This window comes from Sebastes fasciatus, chromosome 21 (genome assembly GCF_043250625.1).
Source record: "Sebastes fasciatus isolate fSebFas1 chromosome 21, fSebFas1.pri, whole genome shotgun sequence".
Taxonomy (NCBI): Eukaryota; Metazoa; Chordata; class Actinopteri; order Perciformes; family Sebastidae; genus Sebastes; species Sebastes fasciatus.
Genome location: NC_133815.1, coordinates 2,551,382 through 2,571,280, shown reverse-complemented (window position 1 = coordinate 2,571,280; position 19,899 = coordinate 2,551,382). Strand labels below are relative to the sequence as shown.

The 19,899-nt window shown below is 34.1% G+C and overlaps 2 protein-coding genes across 2 annotated transcripts in view; one reads left to right on the top strand and one right to left on the bottom strand.

The window, feature by feature from the left end:
• The window catches only part of avl9 (AVL9 homolog (S. cerevisiase)), a 29,013-nt gene extending 15,108 nt beyond the window's left edge, over nt 1-13,905 (bottom strand). The window contains exons 1-9 of the mRNA XM_074621479.1: nt 13,679-13,905; nt 8,108-8,228; nt 4,115-4,200; nt 3,111-3,182; nt 2,663-2,752; nt 2,505-2,571; nt 1,499-1,539; nt 1,374-1,412; nt 1,209-1,278 (exon numbers count right to left, since the gene is read on the bottom strand). Coding sequence (XP_074477580.1) covers nt 1,209-1,278; nt 1,374-1,412; nt 1,499-1,539; nt 2,505-2,571; nt 2,663-2,752; nt 3,111-3,182; nt 4,115-4,200; nt 8,108-8,228; nt 13,679-13,762 — 670 coding nt within the window. The 5' untranslated portion in view covers nt 13,763-13,905. The remainder of the gene's footprint in view (nt 1-1,208; nt 1,279-1,373; nt 1,413-1,498; nt 1,540-2,504; nt 2,572-2,662; nt 2,753-3,110; nt 3,183-4,114; nt 4,201-8,107; nt 8,229-13,678) is intronic.
• A 2,454-nt stretch (nt 13,906-16,359) lies between these two features.
• On the top strand, nt 16,360-19,113 carry lsm5 (LSM5 homolog, U6 small nuclear RNA and mRNA degradation associated). The gene is made up of 5 exons (XM_074621937.1): nt 16,360-16,507; nt 18,313-18,408; nt 18,530-18,557; nt 18,637-18,709; nt 18,817-19,113. The coding sequence occupies exons 1-5, from the start codon at nt 16,462-16,464 to the stop codon at nt 18,847-18,849; spliced, it is 276 nt and encodes a 91-aa protein (XP_074478038.1). The 5' UTR covers nt 16,360-16,461; the 3' UTR covers nt 18,850-19,113.
• Nucleotides 19,114-19,899: the final 786 nt, after the last annotated feature.

Genomic DNA, 19,899 nt, shown 5'->3' with positions numbered 1-19,899 from the left:
GATTTTTCCAGCAAGACTTGAAGATGTTTAAGAAGAAATAACACATTCTTCCTTTTATGAATGGAAAGTTTAATTCATAAGCAATAAAAGACATTAGTGATATTAGTGTCAATTTTCTTTTATGAGTTTTGTGCTTGTTTTTCCTAAATGTTGTTATGTCAAGACTTTGGTTTGTGTTTACACTGATACACATCTTAAACACCTGCTGATGAAGCCACACTACTCAATGGTTATATTTTCTAACAATATAGTTCCATACTTTTAAACTTGGACCTGGATTTAACCAGGTTTATTATCAACACATTCTGACCTGATAATGATTTGCCAATTTCTATGTTAACATATTTTTTGTTTCACATAGGACTGGGCGATATGGCCAAAAAGTTCTATCCCGATATAGATCATTTCTCACTATACAGCATGTTTTTTCTAATAATTCAATAAATAAATACTTGACGAATGAAAAGCACTCAGTATTTTCTCATTTAATTATGAACTTTAGTGCCAAATGGTCAGATTTTTTCTGAGGAATTCGAGTCAGTATGTGCTTGTTATTATCAATTAAGATGACATAATTGTGTGCTGGAAGAGTCGATAGCAATACCATTCAGTGTTGATTTTCTCATCCATCCAAAAATGTACTTTATATGTTTTTCCTCTATAGATCAGCATTGAATAAATATCTTGTAAACAAGCTTAGAAATAGTGTGTGATTTCAATTCAAACCTGATTTCTTTTTAGTTTTAGAGGGTATGATTTAAATTTAGTTTTATATTTATTCTCATTATTATCTACCCAAGATCGTCCTCGTTGTCAGTGTTTTGGTTATTTTTTTAAAAATGAAAAAAAAAAAAAAAGTAATGAAATCTTAAGTAAGGAGATAAAAATGAAACATCAACGTATGGTTTACATTTTCAACTACCTTGTCATCATTTCAAGTGTTAATTGTAAAAAAAAAAAAATGTTATTTGTTGGCTGTTTTTATGTGTTTAAGTATTTAGTTTATCTTTGTAAGGTGTCCTGAAAAGTGCCGCCAAATAAAATGTTCTATTATTATTATTTTATTATCACAATATTTTGATATATGATTTCATCATCAGAATTATCGCCCAGCCTGTACAGATGCATAAAATAAGACTTGTGCATCATCTTTACAAAGGCTGAATTTAATGTGCAAGAGGAGAGAAGATCGTTTGGAGTTTGCTGACCTGGAAACAGTGATAAAACTGTCATCAGAGCTCCTACTAGTCTGTTGACAGGAGACACATAGAACAGGACCTGCACACACAAACAACAACAAAGACATTCAGTGTCAGTTTTCACAAGTTCTTCATTGCTAGAAACTGGAGAAAAAGAGTTGTTTCTAAACGTACCTTCTTCTCCAGCAGAATAAGCTTGAAGAGGATGAGAACCTACGAAGGTAAAAATTAAAATAATTATTGGTATTTCAAAACAACTATCACACTACCAGCGTACATGTTGTTGTGTAATTCTCTACCTTGTGTCGAAAGTGCAGTATTAAATCTCTTGGTGATAAGCCTGAGGGGAAGAAAAACAAACAGAGCATCAACAAATGAGGACTGTAGCCTCAGAGAACAACAATCACACGGCCAATAACCACAATAACAACATGCTCTTTTTATAGAATATCTGCATCGCTGGAACAACAAAACTATTCTGAATCACTGTTTTACTCCTTCAGTGAGTATGTATGTGATAGAAGAAGTTATACTCATAAAAGTAACAGATATACTAATATTTCATTTTACAAAACTACATATATTTGCAACCCTTTGTCTTTTTCCTATTAATACTTTAATACTTTATTGAGTTAACCCTTTGAACTCTACAATGGAAACGGTCCGCCAGTGCCTACATTGGTATTTTTGGTTATTGTGATGTCATCTTCAAATGCTTCAAAATCTGTACAACCTAAGCTGTTTCACTGTTATATAAGCAAATTAACTATAATAATTGACAAAAGTATTGAAATTGTGTCATAATAAAAAAAAAAAATACAAAAATAGCACTTTTTTTTTTTTAAATGTAACTAAATATACAAACAAAACATGGCCTATTGATCCAAAATATTTCTGAATGAAGTAAAATTAGCAAAATATTTCTTAACACTCCAAAACTCAACAATATGCATATTTTTTTGTTTTTGAAATATGCTCATTTTTGTGAACAGATCGAGTGCAAAGGCATTTTGATAGTTTTGTCACGTCAGGTCACGTCGCGTCACGTCAAGTAACGTCACGTACTACGTGAGGACGCGAAAGACAGAAGCCTTAGTTTCTGCTATTATGGTTTTATTTTAGATGGATTTAAACAGGATCATGCAATCAACAAACTCCCTCGGCCGCCCGTGGGAGGTACGTTTTTAGAGGGTTAAAATGCATGAAAGTCAAATAAATAAAAACCACACAACTTGTCCTTCCAGCTGCGACATGCAAAATGTCCTAAAAGTGTTAACCGACGCATGAAACGAGAGTTGGACCCACCTAGATAAACCTGTGATCCCTCCAGAGCCGAGCCCCTCAGAGAGCCGTTCATGTGGTCGTACAGCTCCTGCAGGGTGGGAGGAAGAGGAGGAGGAGGAAACAGGAAGTTGAGTGGAGGCGATTAAACAGAACGGTAAACAGACGGTTTTATTTCTCACCTTTAAGATAGAGATCTGTGAAAAGTCTTTCTCCTCGAAGTAGGCGTGCGTGATGAGCTGTAGTTTAGCTTGAAGCAGACCGAAGAGAGGCTGGAAATCAAAAGAAACATCTTGTGAGTCATTCACAGTAAAAAAACATTTGCAAGCCAATTTCTGCTCAAAGGGACGAGCAACACTCCATCCAATCTTTATCTTTATCCTCTTTTTGGCAGGAAATGGCCAGACATGCTGAGATCTATTGTTTCCAGTTTTGTCCTCATTTATCCTCTCCTAGGAGAAAAAAATCTCTGTGGGGACGCATGAAAAAAAGAAATGTACTTCTGGATTCTCCCATCTTTTCCTACGTGATCGTGGTGAGTGACTCTTGAATTCATTACTTCCAGCATGAAAAGCTGCTGACTGAAATTATTTTGTTATAAACAACAACATCATGTTCTGACTGACTCACCACTCGACTGAGGACGCAGACGCTCTTCTGAACCGTCTCCCTGGTGACGTCAGCCAGTCGGACCTTCAGGGCCTGAAGAGGGATTCAAAACATTAAAATATATATATATAAATATAAATATATAAATATAAGACCACCGTGTGACTACTGGCTCTGCAGCCGACCTCATGAAAACTGATGTCATGAGAGACAAAAATAGAAAGGAAGAGGAGATGTTGTCATTTTATTTCCTTCTGATTAAATCAAGAACACAGAGGAAGAAGAAGATGTGTTAAATACACTACATGACCTAAAGTAGGTGGACCCCTGAACCCATTACACCCATCTGTGACTGTCATATAACAGTTCAGTATTAATCTAACCAGACGTATATAATACAAAATATTTAATAAAATTATACCCATATCTACTTTTGCATTTATGGATTTAAGAGGAGTGTTTTTATTGATCTATATATCTATTTAGTGATCTATTTGTTTGAATTTTTGTATACACAACATAATAATGGTCAGTGACATATGATACAAAATATAAGAATACAGTATCAGCAAGTCAAAAGACAAAAAAGGTACAAAAATTAAAACAGGAATTAAAAAAAATAAGAATAAGAATATAAAATAAATTATTAACTACTTGCAAAAAAATAAGAAAACAAGGCCAAAAAATTATTAGATATATAAAAATATAACAAAAATAATACAAAAAAATGTGTATTATAAAAAGAGACAAACAAAAAAAATTGGGGTGCTTTTTCTCACTGTTTCCATAGTTGAATGTTACAGTTATTTACCACTTTAATGTGGTTATAATTACTTAACTGTAATTAACATTTTTTTCTGTGCAGCAGTTTAGTGTTGCAACGATACCAAAATTCTGACTTTAATACGATAACCTGCCTAAATAACTTGATACCGATACTGAAATGATACCACGGCAAAAACCTAAAACATCAGGAAAAGTCATGGAATAATAGGAATTTCTTATCAAATGAATATATAACCGACCTTTGCTTCTATTTGGCGATAACATGAAACTCCGTAGACACACTTCATGTCTTCGTTCAGGGGCGGCAGATGAAAAAACACAGTGTCTGCAAAACAACAACATAAGTCACATCAATATACAATATCATGCATTATTTCTTTCGTACGGAGAATCCATCAGGAGCATCTGGCAACCAAAAGACAGCACAGTTTAGCATTACTGTAACGCGTTACTGTTCATACATTCAGTAATCTGATTACAGTTACATAAGTAATGCAAGTAACAGGATGCAATGCAATGCATGACATTTATCTGACAGCTTTAGTTACTTTACAAATGAAGATTTTTGCACACAAAACTTAAGAAAAAAAATATTTTCAGTTCATTTTAGTTGCACTGTTATTACAGTTACTATACAAGAAATCAAGGTACATTTAATTTGTGTACTGATGGAAGAAGTTGGACCGCACTGACAATTTAAATTCACAAGAAGAAATGTAAATGTTTCTTTTGTGAGATATTTTTTGAGCAATTTGTTTTAATGTTTTGCAGCTATAAGAAGCTCCTCCATTTGATTGCATTGTGGGAAAATAGTGCACATCAATAGCAAACTCAAAAAAAGTTATTTAGTGCAGGACTGTCACAATCACAGTCAACTTTCCGTGAATCAAAATGTGCTTTACGCAGATATCGCAGTGAGCTGCAACGATGAGGCGATTGACAGAAAATTAACCTGCAATTAGTCATTTTTCAAGAAAAAACACAACATTTTATGGTCCCAGACTGTTTTACATCATTGTAAACCAGAAAATAATCGTTAGTTGCAGCCCTAGTCCACTTCATTTAGTTTGAGAGTGACGTCATGCTGTTTCGAAACAGGGTCTGTCTTCCAAACAGATCCATTTAAAGACACTCTGGACGTCTGAGACATCGACCTTTTTGCTGCAATAAATGACCAAATATCACATCATCCTTTTAGCAAAATAAAAGTTTGTCTCCAGGGTTTTATTTCCCAAAAATATAGCTCATGAATATAATGCTGTTCTGGCAGCTGACTCTCAAATTTAAAGTGCTCTGCAATTTAATTTATAGTTAAAGAAATAGAAACTGATACTTGAAATATAGGAAATCGATCTGAAACATTATGTGCTATGATTTTGAAAACAGTCGGTAACGTTGATTTTTATGTATTTACTGCTCAATAATACAAACTTTACCATCCCATCATAGATTGCCTAAAGCTCTTTTCAGCAGAAACAAACTGGGAGAAACAGCAAAGAGGCAGTGAAGTAAATGCCACAACTATCAGCCTTCGTTCCATCTGAGGAGAGGATGAAGAGGGTTTCATAATGTGGTTAGAAGAGACGACAGCAGAGCCACAAAGGTTAGACTTTGGACGTCAGAGATTAACCGGAGCCGGTTGGGGAGGAAGGTGGGGGTCCAGGCTGGGCAGCGACGGGGCATCTGGACCGAAGCCACGGCTGCGGGACGCCTCCAACTCTGCTCTACAGTTCACGTTCACGTTTCTACAACACGAGAAGTGATTCTGCTTTCTGAAAGCTGCTGAGGAAGAAGGGTCTGCTGAGGGGAAATTGTGGTTCTGTTAATATCTATTTTTGGTTGAGTGGTCTTTAAGATGTCGAGAGATAAATCTGAGAGGCTGCAAGATTATCAAAGGATAAGAAAAGGTGATAAACGGATATAATCAACTCATATATTAGATTTATTTGAATGTACTTTGGTTGAGACTTGCTCTTCTTTTCTTCTCTACTGAGGCATTCAACTTAATTATTTTAACTTTTTATGTTTAGCTTTATGATAACATTAGTTATATGAGGAAAAGAGAATCTTTAAAACAATAATTGTTATAAAGAATAGAGATATTTATCCTCCGATTAGGGGAGGTGGAGGCGGGTTAAACATTTGTTTTTTTAGGAATTTAGCCGGCAGTCTTATCCAGAAAAATATTGTCCCAAATCCTTGCATACTAATTGGATACAGGATGTACTATATAATGTGTTTACAGTTAGAATACAATAAATCAAGGTACATTTCATTCATGCACTGATGGAAGAATTTGGACCGCACTGCTAATTCAACGTCACAAGAAAAAAACTCTTTTGTGAGATCTTTTTCGAGCAATTTGTTTTAATATTTTGCAGCTATAAGAATTTCTTCCACTTAATTTTGAGCATTGCATTGTGGGACAATAGTGCACATCAAGAGCACACTCAAAGAACATTATTTATTGCAGGACTGTCCAGCTTCAACTCGTCCAACGACAAGTAAAAAGAGCAGAAATGAAGCAAGCTGCGAGACCAAAACGAATCCCAAATTGCTCTAAAACAGACACGCATATTGGATTTTATTTTACTGAAAGATGCAGGAAGTTGTGACAGAATAAAACAATGAAAAAGGATGAATATAGAACAGCTGCAACAAGCAAGACTGACAATATTTATTCTGTCTGTCATGTTCAAAGAAACGGTCTTATTTAACACAAGGCATGAGTACTCATGTGATGATTCTGTTGATCTTCAGTAGATCTCCTTCCAGTGTAACCAACACCCAGTTATATCACTGTGACTGCTGATTTTATGAGCCGCAGTGCAGAGAGGGAGTCGCTCACATCACTGTTGTTTTTTTAATCAGCTAACAGTCTGCTGGAGCAGCAGAAACACAGCGCACAAAAAGATGAGGAAATGCACGGCAGCTGCCGAAGATTTTTTTTTCTACGCTTTGATATTCAAGAGATAAACTGAGCAAGGGGGGGATCCTGAAGTGCTGATTTTGAGCTGAAGTTTGTTTAAAAGCAAATATTTCTCTCTCATGTATTCTCCTTCATTCAGGCTGATGGATGCAGCTTCTGCTGTGGGAACGTTTCACTTATTCTTGCAACATGAAAACCAGCAGACAGAAACTTTCCCACCCTGTAACACCAGTAACAACAATATTAGTGTTTGATGGGGAGCTGAACCTTGACTCAGTTCCTCCTGTTTGCCTTCGCAGGACAGTGGCAAACCACAGGACTGTCACATGACGGCAGCCACAACACACACACACACGGGACACTCTCTGGGTTTCAGCTCACTATCACTGCAGAGTCCTGCTCTCTCTTTACAGTCTGCTAGATACTGTTTCTCTCCTTAAAAGTGACACCTGCTTTAACAAAATCAATCTCAATTTCATCCGTTCATTGTCAGCTGCCATAATGAGAATATAAAAAATACATTTTGACCTTTTAAAATATCCAATAACAGACTCACAGTGGCATTTTTCCACCAAATAGATGCATAAAATGTTGATTGGTCTCCCTCACAGTGACATTATGATCCAGGAAGTCCAGCTTTCAGATGTCAAAACACTACTGCACAACAACTGTGGAAAGTCATCACGGTGGCAACTGTTTTATCTTTCATCAGGACGATCACGAGGTAAACAGTAGAAATATGGAGTCGGAAAAAATGATGTTGTATTTTAGTACAACATAAGCTTCCTGTTCACACTGACTTTACAAACAAACCAGAAGAGGAAACATGAAGTTCTACAGACTGATTCACTGACTGTCTTACTGCATCATCAGGACCCACAACGGGGATCTAATTCTGGTGACTGAAGTTTACGCAGCACTTTAATGCTTCTGATGTGTATATTTATGTTCTACTAAGTGTTATTAGTATTATTAGACTGCAAATCGACCACGTTCTGATGAATAATGGTAGAGACAGGACTGTAATGACGCATAGTGTGAACAGCGGGGAGCGCAAGGACACGTGCATGAGACGAATTATGGTACGTGTCCAAAGGGGCGTTTTTTTATCGCGAGGGATCGCCAGTAAGACACAAGGCACCTGATTGGACGAACGCTTTCCCTCATGGGCTGCTGCTCCCAGCTTTCAAACCGGAATAACATTAGTTATTATCTAGATTGATCCTATACAGTATATACCGAATTTATTGTGCAGACCAAACCTTAAAAGCATATAAACAGTGCAGGTGTCATGGTGACGTACCTTCCTGGTAGTTGTGCGCCCCGTCAGGAAGCGCCAGGAAAGGGAGGTACTTCCACTCCTCTGGCAGCAGGTTACTGTCGTGACCCTCATCTGGCATCAGCGGCGGGTAGGCGAACTCAACCTGGTGGTCGGGGACAGAAAGTGAACACGGTTTAACTTTAATGTTGCTTTAAAAAAAACTTACTTTGTTCCTACAGGTCTGCAAGAAAAGAAATCAAGATTTTATTCTGGTAAGAATATGCATTTTTGTCATAGTTACACCATTTACACACAGTATCTAAAACTTTTATCTACAGAGTATCTTGAGTGCATATTATATATACGCATTGCAACACTTTTAATACTTAAATAATCAATCTTGAATGGAAATCTGTCTCTTTTCTCTTTGCAAGATACAGAGCAGCAGCACAGAAGCTAGTCTGAAGCTAAAGTTTTTAATCTCAGAGAATCCCCAAAGTCAGCAGGGTTTATCATCTGGGTATCATGAATATATGTAGAAAATTTCACGTCAATCCATCTAATAGTTGTTAAGATAATCAGTCAATCCCTGGAGCTACAGCGTTAGCATGGCTGATAACCTGCTTTTCATGGCTGATACCGATAAGATAACTGATAATTTCCCATTTTTCGTATTTTAAAAAGAAGTTCATAACCTGTAGTTTATGCACACTTGAGGGTAAGAAAGACTAAGATGTAGTGAGCAAAGATGGATGATTTAATGTTCAGTAGCTCTGACGTAAACTAATAAAAACAAAGAACAGTTCTGACTCTTCAAATGTTCTTTTATTTTTTCTAGTAAAGTGCATCAAAAAACTTTTATTACAAATTGCAATGGTGTTTTATTCCTCTGAAACTGTGAAAAACACCGGCGATGACATGTTTGGTTCTCTAGTCAGCGTGCTGCGCTTCTTCTTCTTCTCTGTGAAAAGTGACGCCGAGGGTCAGTATGTGACGAGTCGAGATGAGAGCGTGTTGGACATTTAATAGAGCAAACAACTAATCGATTAATCGAGAAAATGATCAACAGATGAATCGTTAGTTGCAGCCCTACATCTTTCATTGACCTCATTATGCTGCCACTGATCACAATAAAAAGAACATTCACACCACCGCCGTTGTAGGTCTCCCACAAAGCCCAGCTTCCTGCTGCTGCCAAGGGTGGTGACAGTTTAGATCCTCCTACAAGATTAACCTGCTGGTCCTGAACGCCACACACACACACACACACACACACACACACACACGCACACACACACGCACACACAATGAATTCACTGCAGAGTGAACTCCCTTAAGGCGAGGCGCTACTCCTGATTCTCCTGAATAAAAACACGCCCATCTCCATGTGGAGTGTAACTATTTACTCAAGTATTGTGTTAAAGTACAGATTTGAGGTACTTCACTTGAGTATTTCCATTGTATGTATCTTTCTACTTCTACTCCACTACATCTCAGAGGTAATATTACACTTCTTACTACATTTATCTGACAGCTTTAGTTACTTTTCAGATGACAGTGTTTCATCCCCTTCCTGTCCAGTGAGAACCACATATCTCCAGATGTGTTAATGATAGGGCGTCAATCGCTTAAAATATTTGATCACATGATTGTTCATAATTAATGTGATTAATCGCAAATTTGTATCTGTGCTAAATGTACCTTAAAGGGAGATTTGTCATGTATTTAATCCTCTTATCAACATGGGAGTGGACAAATATGCTGCTTTATGCAAATGTATGTATATATGTATTATTGTAAATCAATTAACAACACAAAACAATAACAGATATTGATCCAGAAACCCTCACAGGTACTGCATTTAGCATAAAACAATATGCTCCAATCATAACATGGCAAACTGCAGCCCAACAGGCAACAACAGCTGTCAGTGTGTCAGTGTGCTGACTTGACTATGACTTGCCCCAAACTGCATGTGATTATCATAAAGTGGGCATGTCTGTAAAGGGGAGACTCGTGGGTACCCATAGAACCCATTTACATTCACACATCTGGAGGTCAGAGGTCAAGGGACCCCTTTGAAAATAGCCATGACAGTTTTTCCTCGCTAAAATTTAGCATAAGTTTGGAGCGTTATTTAACCTCCTTCATGACCAGCTAGTCTGACATGGTTGGTACCGATGGATTCATCAGGTTTTCTAGTTTCATATGATACCAGTATCTTCACTCTAGCTTTATATATATCTCACAGTACAGCGATGCTACAATCATATGATGATCTTATAGACCATGATGCATTGCTGCAGATTAAACTAGCCTACAGGATGTAAAGAAGTTAAAAAGCAACGCACACATTAATGCAGCAGTAATATTAATCCAGAAACATCAGATATAAGGATCTGATATAACAGGACTTGTACTTGTAGTGGAGTATTTCCACAGTGTGGTATTAGCACTTTTACTGCATTAAAGGATCTGAATACTTCTTCACCCACTGTCCATATCTCTTTAGTAAGCGTCCTGCCAGAGAAACAGGTGGGTGGCAGGTGAATAAAAGAAAGAGGCGGGTAAAAAGAGAAGGAGACAGACAGATTAAAGAGCCAAGGACCCAATCTGATACCCAGCAGGAGATCCGTGCTGACCCCTATCAGATAACCTCCTCCACCAGCAGAGGCAACAGGCCCCTGAAACAAAGACTCTGCACTGTCTGCTTTGTTGGCTCTCATTTTTACACCAAAAAAAATTTTTTTCGCCTCATGCAGCAGCTGCTTCCAAACCCACTGAGTTTATTAACAGGCCTCAGAAAGACTTGACAGATGGAGAGCAGCAGCGACAACAAGCAGAAGGAGGAGGCACAGTGTCTGCCTTTTAATGGCTGCCAGCTCGGCCTGTACGTTTAACGAATTTCTGAAGAAGAAGAGGCGATAATTAGATGATGCATTACGCTTCGGGAGTCAAGAGGCCAACAATGCATTCATATCTTCTAGCAGATATAAAAGACTACTTGGCTGACCATTTAAATGCATGCATTGCGTTCACTGTGATAATGTTGTGATAACTAAATATTTTGCTGATGTTAACACAGATATGAACAAAGTGATTTCATTAACTGTGATACTACTTTTGTCATATACATTTATATATAACATTTAAACATCTGTATCGGCCCAGAATTTCACAATCGGTGAATCCCTAATAATATTACTAAAGTATTAGTAATTTAAACTCTATCAATTCAGGAAGTTTCATTGAGATAAATATTTCTTTTGCAAAAGAAACATGAGAAAAAAAATTATAAATAATATTAAAATACAGTATCAATAAAAGATATCAATAAGTAATGCTTTTAAATTTATTTATTTATTTATTTTTACAACCTCCCCCTACTGCCGGTGACACCAGTGCCCCCACCACCCTCCACACTGCAATAGATCACACTTCTAATTATCTAAATATGTATTTATTTATTCATTCATTCATTCGTTCATTCATTTATTTATAAAGTAAATATATATATAATTAATGTTATTATTATTATTATTATTATTATTTAATACAATTATTATATATTTTTTCATTTATTTAAAACTGTATTACTAGAATTATTATGACAATTATTTCATCCTTTTTTTTTGTTTTGTTATGTTTATTTTGTGTGTTTTGGTTTGTTTTGTTTGTTATGTCTCATGTCAAACTCTGTACATCTTCTTATTTTTTTTGTCTTTTCTTGTGTATTTCTCCTTTATTCTCATCATTTTTGTACCACCTGTAAAGTCCATTAGTAAAGCTTTTGAATACCTTAAAAGGAAGAAGTGTCTCAAACTATTTGTGTTGCCATTAGACAGAGAAATGAGCTGTCTACAATACAAAAGAAACCCAAAATGCACAGCACTAATAAACTCAGATTAAATACTGTCTGAAAGCACCAACACTTATACACATAACATCCTCACATTATTCAGGTTCTAAATTAGCCAGGTCTATTTAAAGACAGTTAATGACAGTTAATAACAGAGAAGGAAGATAAATACTGTACAGAGCAAGCTGCAGCCTGCAATAAAACCACACAGAGCTGCTTGCAGTTGAATACAGTGAACTGGAAAGATGCCCAAACTGGCAGCAGAGCATGTTATATAACCCTGAGAGAGCCCAGAGCAAACAGCTGATGTTCACTACAACAACCCCTATTTAAATGTGAATAATCATCATAACCACTGCTGCTGCAGGGCTTTAGCCCAGGAGTCTGCAACCTGCAGCTCTTTAGCCCCTCTCCAGTGGCTCCCTGTGGATTTATAAAAATGGAAATGAATAAATGTTTTTTGTTTACATTTTCATTTTTATTTGTCATTGTTGTAGGTCTATGGTACGACGGTACAACGGAGTATTAGGGCCACATTGAGGAAAAAAATTAATCTGAGATTTTGAGAATAATATTCTCGTAATATTACGACTTTTTTTCTCATAAAGTTCTGACTTTATTCTCGTAATATTACGACTTTTTTCTCGTAAAGTTATGACTTTATTCTCTTAATATTACAACTTTTTTTCTCATAATATTATGACTTTATTCTCGTAATATTACGTAATTTTTCTCGTAAAGTTATGACTTTATTCTCACAATATTACGCCTTTTTCGTAAAGTTATGACTTTATTCTCCTAATATTACAACTTTTTTCTCATAATATTATGACTTTATTCTCATAATATTATGACTTTATTCTCATGATATTATGACTTTATTCTCATGATATTATGACTTTATTCTCATAATATTATGACTTTATTCTCATAATATTATGACTTTATTCTCGTAATATTACGACTTTTTCTCATAATATTGACTTCATTCTCATAATATTACGACTTTTTCTCATAATATTATGACTTTATTCTCATAATATTACGACTTTTTCTCATAATATTATGACTTTATTCTCATAATATTACGACTTTTTTCTCATAATATTATGACTTTATTCTCATGATATTATGACTTTATTCTCGTAATATTATGACTTTATTCTCGTAATATTACGACTTTATTCTCGTAATATTACGACTTTATTCTCATAATATTACGACTTTATTCTCATAATATTACGACTTTTTCTCATAATATTATGACTTTATTCTCATAATATTACGCCTTTTTATCTTGTAATATTTTTACTTTATTCTGTAAATCTCAGATGTTTTTTCCCTCAATGTGGCCATAATACTCCTTCATACATCTGCTCTTTGTCCCTCACTGCATTAGACTTATATACTATATACTTAGACTATAAACTGTGTTACCTTCATCACAATGATCAAATGTTTTGTGGCTCCAGACAGATTTTTTATTTATTTTTTTTTGCCTAAAATGTCTCTTTTAATATTAAAGGTTGCTGACCCCTGATTTAGCCTCTGTGCACTGTCAGAGGAAAGAAAGTGAGCTGGATCACAAGTCAATGCATAGAGAAAACACAGTGGAAATGTGGCTCTATTATGAGGAAGCAGTTAGTAGCAGTTAGTAGCCGTTAGTAGCCGTTAGTAGCCGTTGGTAGCCGTTGGTAGCAGTTAGCAGCAGTTAGTAGCAGTTTTCATTGAGAGAAAGAGAGAGCTTCTCCTACCTGACAGCCCTTCTTGTGGTGAAATCCCACCACCACAATGTGCAGCACAGGTCCCTTTGGTTCGTCTCTGCTGTGAGACTCCATTCCCCCGGGTGTTTCTGTCCGTCCTGGGTTGTTTTTAGCTCCGGGGATCGGATGTAAACACAGTCAACAGACCCTCTGAATCAGTAACAGACAACAACTGACCGAGGAGATGATTCTCTCTTCCGCTTCGTCCCAGTGTGGCAGAGGACAGGACGGAGCGAGAGGGTTCACTGCAGCGCACTTCCGTCTTCGTCTGTCTTCTTCTTCATTTTCGGTTTATAGCGGGTGGTAACCAGCGTTTAGGTGCATCACCACCACCTACTGTGTTGGAGTGTGGACCAGAATTAGAACACATAATAATAATAATATGAATATTTCCATTTTATTCAACTTCCTACTTCTACTCTAAAACATCTATTTGATAACTTAAGTTACTTGTTAATTTGCAGATTAATATTATTAATACAGAATATAAATCAACAAATAAATTACCAGATGCAACATTACAGACAGACTGTCAATAATTATAATACAATAATATAGCAGAATAAGTACTTTTACTTCTTGTTCTTTAAGTATATTTTGATGCCAATACGTTTGAATTTTTATTCCAGGCAAATATTTTTAGGGATAGCATGTAATATTGTGTTGAACAAATAATATGCACATAATAAATTACGCTGATTTATTTTTTGTTTTATTTATTTATGTATTTATTTATTATAAAACAATTAATCTTATATAGTCTGCATTTATCTCTGGTGTAATCAGTTTTGTTTGTTTATAAATATATATATATATATATTAATATCATGTACACTACTGTTATATATTGTAGTATACATATTTTTACAAATTTCTTATTTCTATTTTTCTATTTTATTGTTATTATTGTTGTATATATTGCAGTACACTGCACATGGTTTTTACAGACTTAATTCCATTTTCTTATAACTTCTCTGTTAAAAAAATATAAAAATATATTTTTATTATAAAATGGAACAACAGCAACCTAATTTCCCCAGGGATCTATAAAGTATTTCTGATTCTGATATTTTATAATGTAAGCATGTTTTGGATGTAAAATATTGATATTCAAAGTAACTAGTAACGACAGTTGTCATACAAATTTAATAAATTAAGTGCAGTAAAAAAAAAGTGCAATATTCCTTTAAATATAATATATACGTAGAAGTATAAAGTAGCATAAAATGTAAATATTTAAGTACAGAACTACCTTCCACCACAGGACCTGGCAGACTACAGAAACTGTGATGGGGAACTATCTTGACCTTGACTCCATTATCTTTGTTAGAATCAAAGAATGACGTCATGCACAGCCAGCGCCACCATGTGGAAACAGATTAAACATTTATAAACACTGCACTGTACTATAGAAATATTATATTTGGCTGCTATGATTACAGTGACAAAGACAGTAATGTATTTTTTCTTATTAATTTAATTTCAATTCTCGCAAAGTTCCACATTCACAAGTGTAAATTTACCCCAAAAAAGCCTAATTTATTTGTATTTATGAAAGAAATGGAATTATATCTGTCAACAATTTCTTCCTCACATAACCAAAAAGCAATGAAAACAATGAATGTATGCAATATCTTTAATGTTTTTAAGTGAAATTATTGTCATACTCTCGCGTGGTCTTTTTTTATTATTATCTATTTATTTATTTATTTTTATTAGTTTTTTTTTGGGGGGGTGGGGGGTTAAGCTCAAAGTTTTTAAGTGAAATTATTGTCATATTCTCGCGTGGTCTTTTTTTATATTATTATTTCATTTGTTTATTTTTATTGTGTTTTTTTTTTTTTTAAACTTAAAGTTTTTAAGTGAAATTATTGTCATACTCGCGTGGTCTTTTTTATTATTATCTATTTATTTATTTATTTTTATTGTGTGTTTTTTTATTTTATTTTATGTTTGTTTTGTTTCATTTCTGTTGTCCTTTTATGTTTGTCACAGCTCTTTGTTTATGTTTTCGCTATGCTTCGTCTGTATGTAAATGTTTTTAATGTTTTCTGCTGTTACTATGTATATTGTAATTTTGAAATAAATAAAACAAATAAAAAAAATAGATTAAACAACATAATTTAATATTTGGGTCCTTTCAATTTCTGTTATATCCATTCAATTGTTTGTTTTATAGATTTCTGACGCGATGCGGTGTAAATATTGTCTTTTACTGCGCTGAGCGTTATTACTATGTCATAAAAGTATTAGTAATTTAAACTGTATTAATTCAGAAAGTTTCATTGAGAGCAATATTTCTTTTGCAAGAGAAACTTGAGAAAGAAATTACAAATAATATTGAAATACAGTATCAATAATTTATATATATATATATATATTTATTGATTTATTCATTTATTGATTTATAATGTATTCCTTATTATGACCACCTAGTTCTTTTATAATTAATGTTATTATAATTATTATTATTATATTATATTATTTGTGTGGTTTGTTTTGTTTTGTTATGTCTCATGTCAAACTCTGTATTTTTTTTAGTCTTTTCTTGTATATTTCTCGTTTATTCTTATCATTGTTGTACCACCTGTAAAGTCCCCAAGTAAAGCTTTCAAATACCTTAAAAGGAAGAAGTGTCTCAAACTATGAGCTGACTCCCAGGCAATCTTTTAGCTGCTGCAGACAGTCGTTCCATGATTGATCTTGGTTCGATTGCTTCAGCCTGGTTACTAACGTTCTTCTCTCGATTGCTTCCGGCTGCTCATTGACCCAAAATGGCGGCCACTCCAGCTACTAACCCCTCTCAGCTTCTTCCTCTGGGTCTGTAAAGGCTTATTAATGTGTCAAATAGCTGCTTGTGAATCAGTATTGAAAGTGAAAGTGACTCAGTGTTAAATGTCAGAGTGATGTGGTTGTAGTTTGAGGCGGTAGTTCAGATATTAAGGATGTTTTATGAGCTAGTTAGCATTAGCATTAGCATCATGCTTCCAGATACAGATGCTAACATTAGCTCTCTATGCTAACACACACACACACACACAGAGAGGGAATGATAGATGGTCTTATCTTGTTGTATAACTTACATACTATTTCATTTTGTTAATACAGAAGAGTCATTTTAGGAGGGGAATGCATTGATACTTGACATGTAACTAAGTACATTTACTCAAGTACTGTACTTAAGTACACATGTGAGGTACTTAAGTACACATGTGAGGTACTTGTACTTTACTTGAGTCTGTTCTGTTGTTGCTACTTTCTTCTTCTACTCCACTACATTTATCTGACAGCTTTAGTTACTTAAAAATTAAGCTTTTCATATGTTTTATTTTGCATATAAAACATATGAAAAGCTTATAAAATATGATGTTTTGTTGTAACTCAACTTAAAGTTGATACAAGTACAGATGAAATTATTAGTGGATTAATCAATTAGTTGATTGATTGACAGGAAATTAATAGTTTAGATGGATAGATAGATAGATGGTACAGGAGAGTCATTTTAGGAAGGGAATGCATTGATACTTGACATGTAACTAAGTACATTTACTCAAATACTGTACTTAAGTACACATGTGAGGTACTTGTACTTTACTTGAGTCTGTTCTGTTCATGCTACTTTCTACTAAGCTTTTCATGTTTTATTTTGCATATAAAACATATGGAAAGCTTATAAAATATGATGTTTTGTTGTAACTCAACTTAAAGTTTATACAAGTACAGATGAAATTATTAGTAGAATAATCAATTAGTTGATTGATAGATAGATAGATGGATAGATAGATACAGCTCTCTATGCTAACACAGAGATTGATGGTCTTATTTTGTTGTATAAGTTACATACTATTTCATTTTCTTAATACCGGAGACTCATTGATAATTGACATGTAACTAAGTACTTTTACTCAAGTTCTGTACTGAACTAATGATTATTTTCATTATTGATTCATCTGATTAGTTTCTCAGTTGATCATTTTGTCTATGAAGCGTCAAAAAAAATAGTGAAAATTGTCCATTATATTTTGTCAGAACCAAAATCTCCAAATTAGCATAAATGACAGAGGCAATAAATTCTCACATTTATAAAGCTTTTTTGCTTGAAAATTACTGAATTGATTAATCAATTATGAAAAAAGTTTAGAGCTGCGATTTATCGATTAGTTGTCAACTAATTAAATTTAATCGGTAACTGTTTTGATAATTGATTAATCGGTTTGAGTCATTTTTTAGAAAGAAAAGGTCAAAATCCTCTGATTTCAGCTTCTTAAATGTGAATATTTTTTGTTTTTTTTACTCCTCTATGACAGTAAACTGAATATCTTTGAGTTGTGGACAAAACCAGACATTTAAGGACGTCATCTTTGGCTTTTGGAAACACTGATCAACATTTTTCACCATTTTCTGATATTTTATAAACCAAACAACTAATCGATTAATCGAGAAAAATAATCGACAGATTAATCAACAATGAAAATAATCGTTATTTGCAGCCCTAAAATAGTTACTGATGAATTTTCTGTTGATCAACTAATCATTTCTGCTCTAATACTAACAGGGTAGCCTGTGAAATTGTGCAAAATGAAAATGACAGGATCCCTAATTTTACTTTGTCTTTCACCTTTTAGAGCTTGTGGACAAATGTATCGGCTCCCGAATTCACATCGTCATGAAAACCGACAAAGAAATCGTCGGCACCCTGCTGGGTTTCGACGACTTTGTCAGTATCCTTTCCACATTTATTACAGTATTACTTATAAAAATTTCTCGTGTTTAATGAACTGCATTATTTTACTGTTTTCTCTGAATATTGTTCCAGTTTTCGTTCTTAACTCAGTGTTTTAGATATGGTCCTGGAAGATGTGACAGAATTGTAAGTACACTTCTTGTTTTTGCATTAACTGCAGTCATTTTTAAGCCAACTTGTAACTCAGTTAATATCTGTGTTTCAGTGAAATCACACCAGAGGGACGGAGGATAACCAAACTGGACCAGATCCTCCTCAATGGCAATAATATCACCATGGTATGTAAATATGCTTAAATCAACTTTATAGGCTCACACGTGTATCTGTTACCGTTGTTTTGTGCATTCACAGTATGATTTATATCCATATATTTTCCTCTTTTCAGCTCATACCCGGAGGAGAAGGTCCTGAAGTATGAGACGAGAAGCATCATGCATCAGGCTGAGATGTTTGTGTTGTGGATTAATGCCTTTCCTATGTTGTGTTCCTTAGTTGATTTTGTTGTTTTTTGGATCATTCCTTCTTGATCTTGAGTGAGGAAAATATTTTTGTAAGATTCCTAATTGAGTATTTGTTATAAAAAAAAAGGTTAAATTAGAAGTGTATCATGAATCACACGTGACAAAAAAATTTTTTTTCTTTTTACAAATAAATGAGAATCTCTTTTTTTTGTTTGAAACAACAAGCTTTTCTTTATTCATTTGTTTAAGTTACAGTTGTGCAACTTAAATTTAGTGTTGGTACAAAACCAAAGTGTCATCATACAACAACAGCAGAGATTAATAACTTTGATCCATTTATTTTTGAGAAGAATAAGCATAATTGAGTAATGTAAACATGCAGCATTACTGGACAGATATATTCCTTTACTTTATTTAGAAAGTTCAGTACAGTAGTTACACAAACATGTTCAGATTTTTCATTACAAAATAAACTATATTTCACAGTATAAAAATAATATAAACAAGAAAGAAAATGGAAGAAAAAGGAAAAAGATGAATAAAAATAAAAAACAATCGGGGTCTAAACAATTGGGATACATTTAAAATGTCTAAATAATCGTTAATATTTTTTTGCAATTTAGAATTTTAGAATTTTAGTCAAATATGTCTTAAAATCAGTTTCTTTAAAAATATAAAAGGAGGATATTCTTTTAAGCCATATTATTTTATGGATATAATAATTTGCTATAATATTAATCAAATTAATTTTTCAGATTTCATCTGAAAAAATGGGATTGTTAAAAGTGAGTAATTTCTAAATCTTTGTTAATATTTTCAAAAAGATATAATACTTTGAGAAGTTCTTCTGTAAATTAAACCAAAAAGAAGTTGCAAAAACCAGCATCCTTATTTGTTTTGTGAAGCAACTGAAATATTCTACGTTTAGATTGGTCTTTGAACTTATCATCACTAAATGCATCAACATCTATTATCAACATAGACAAAAAATAAATGAATAAATAAAT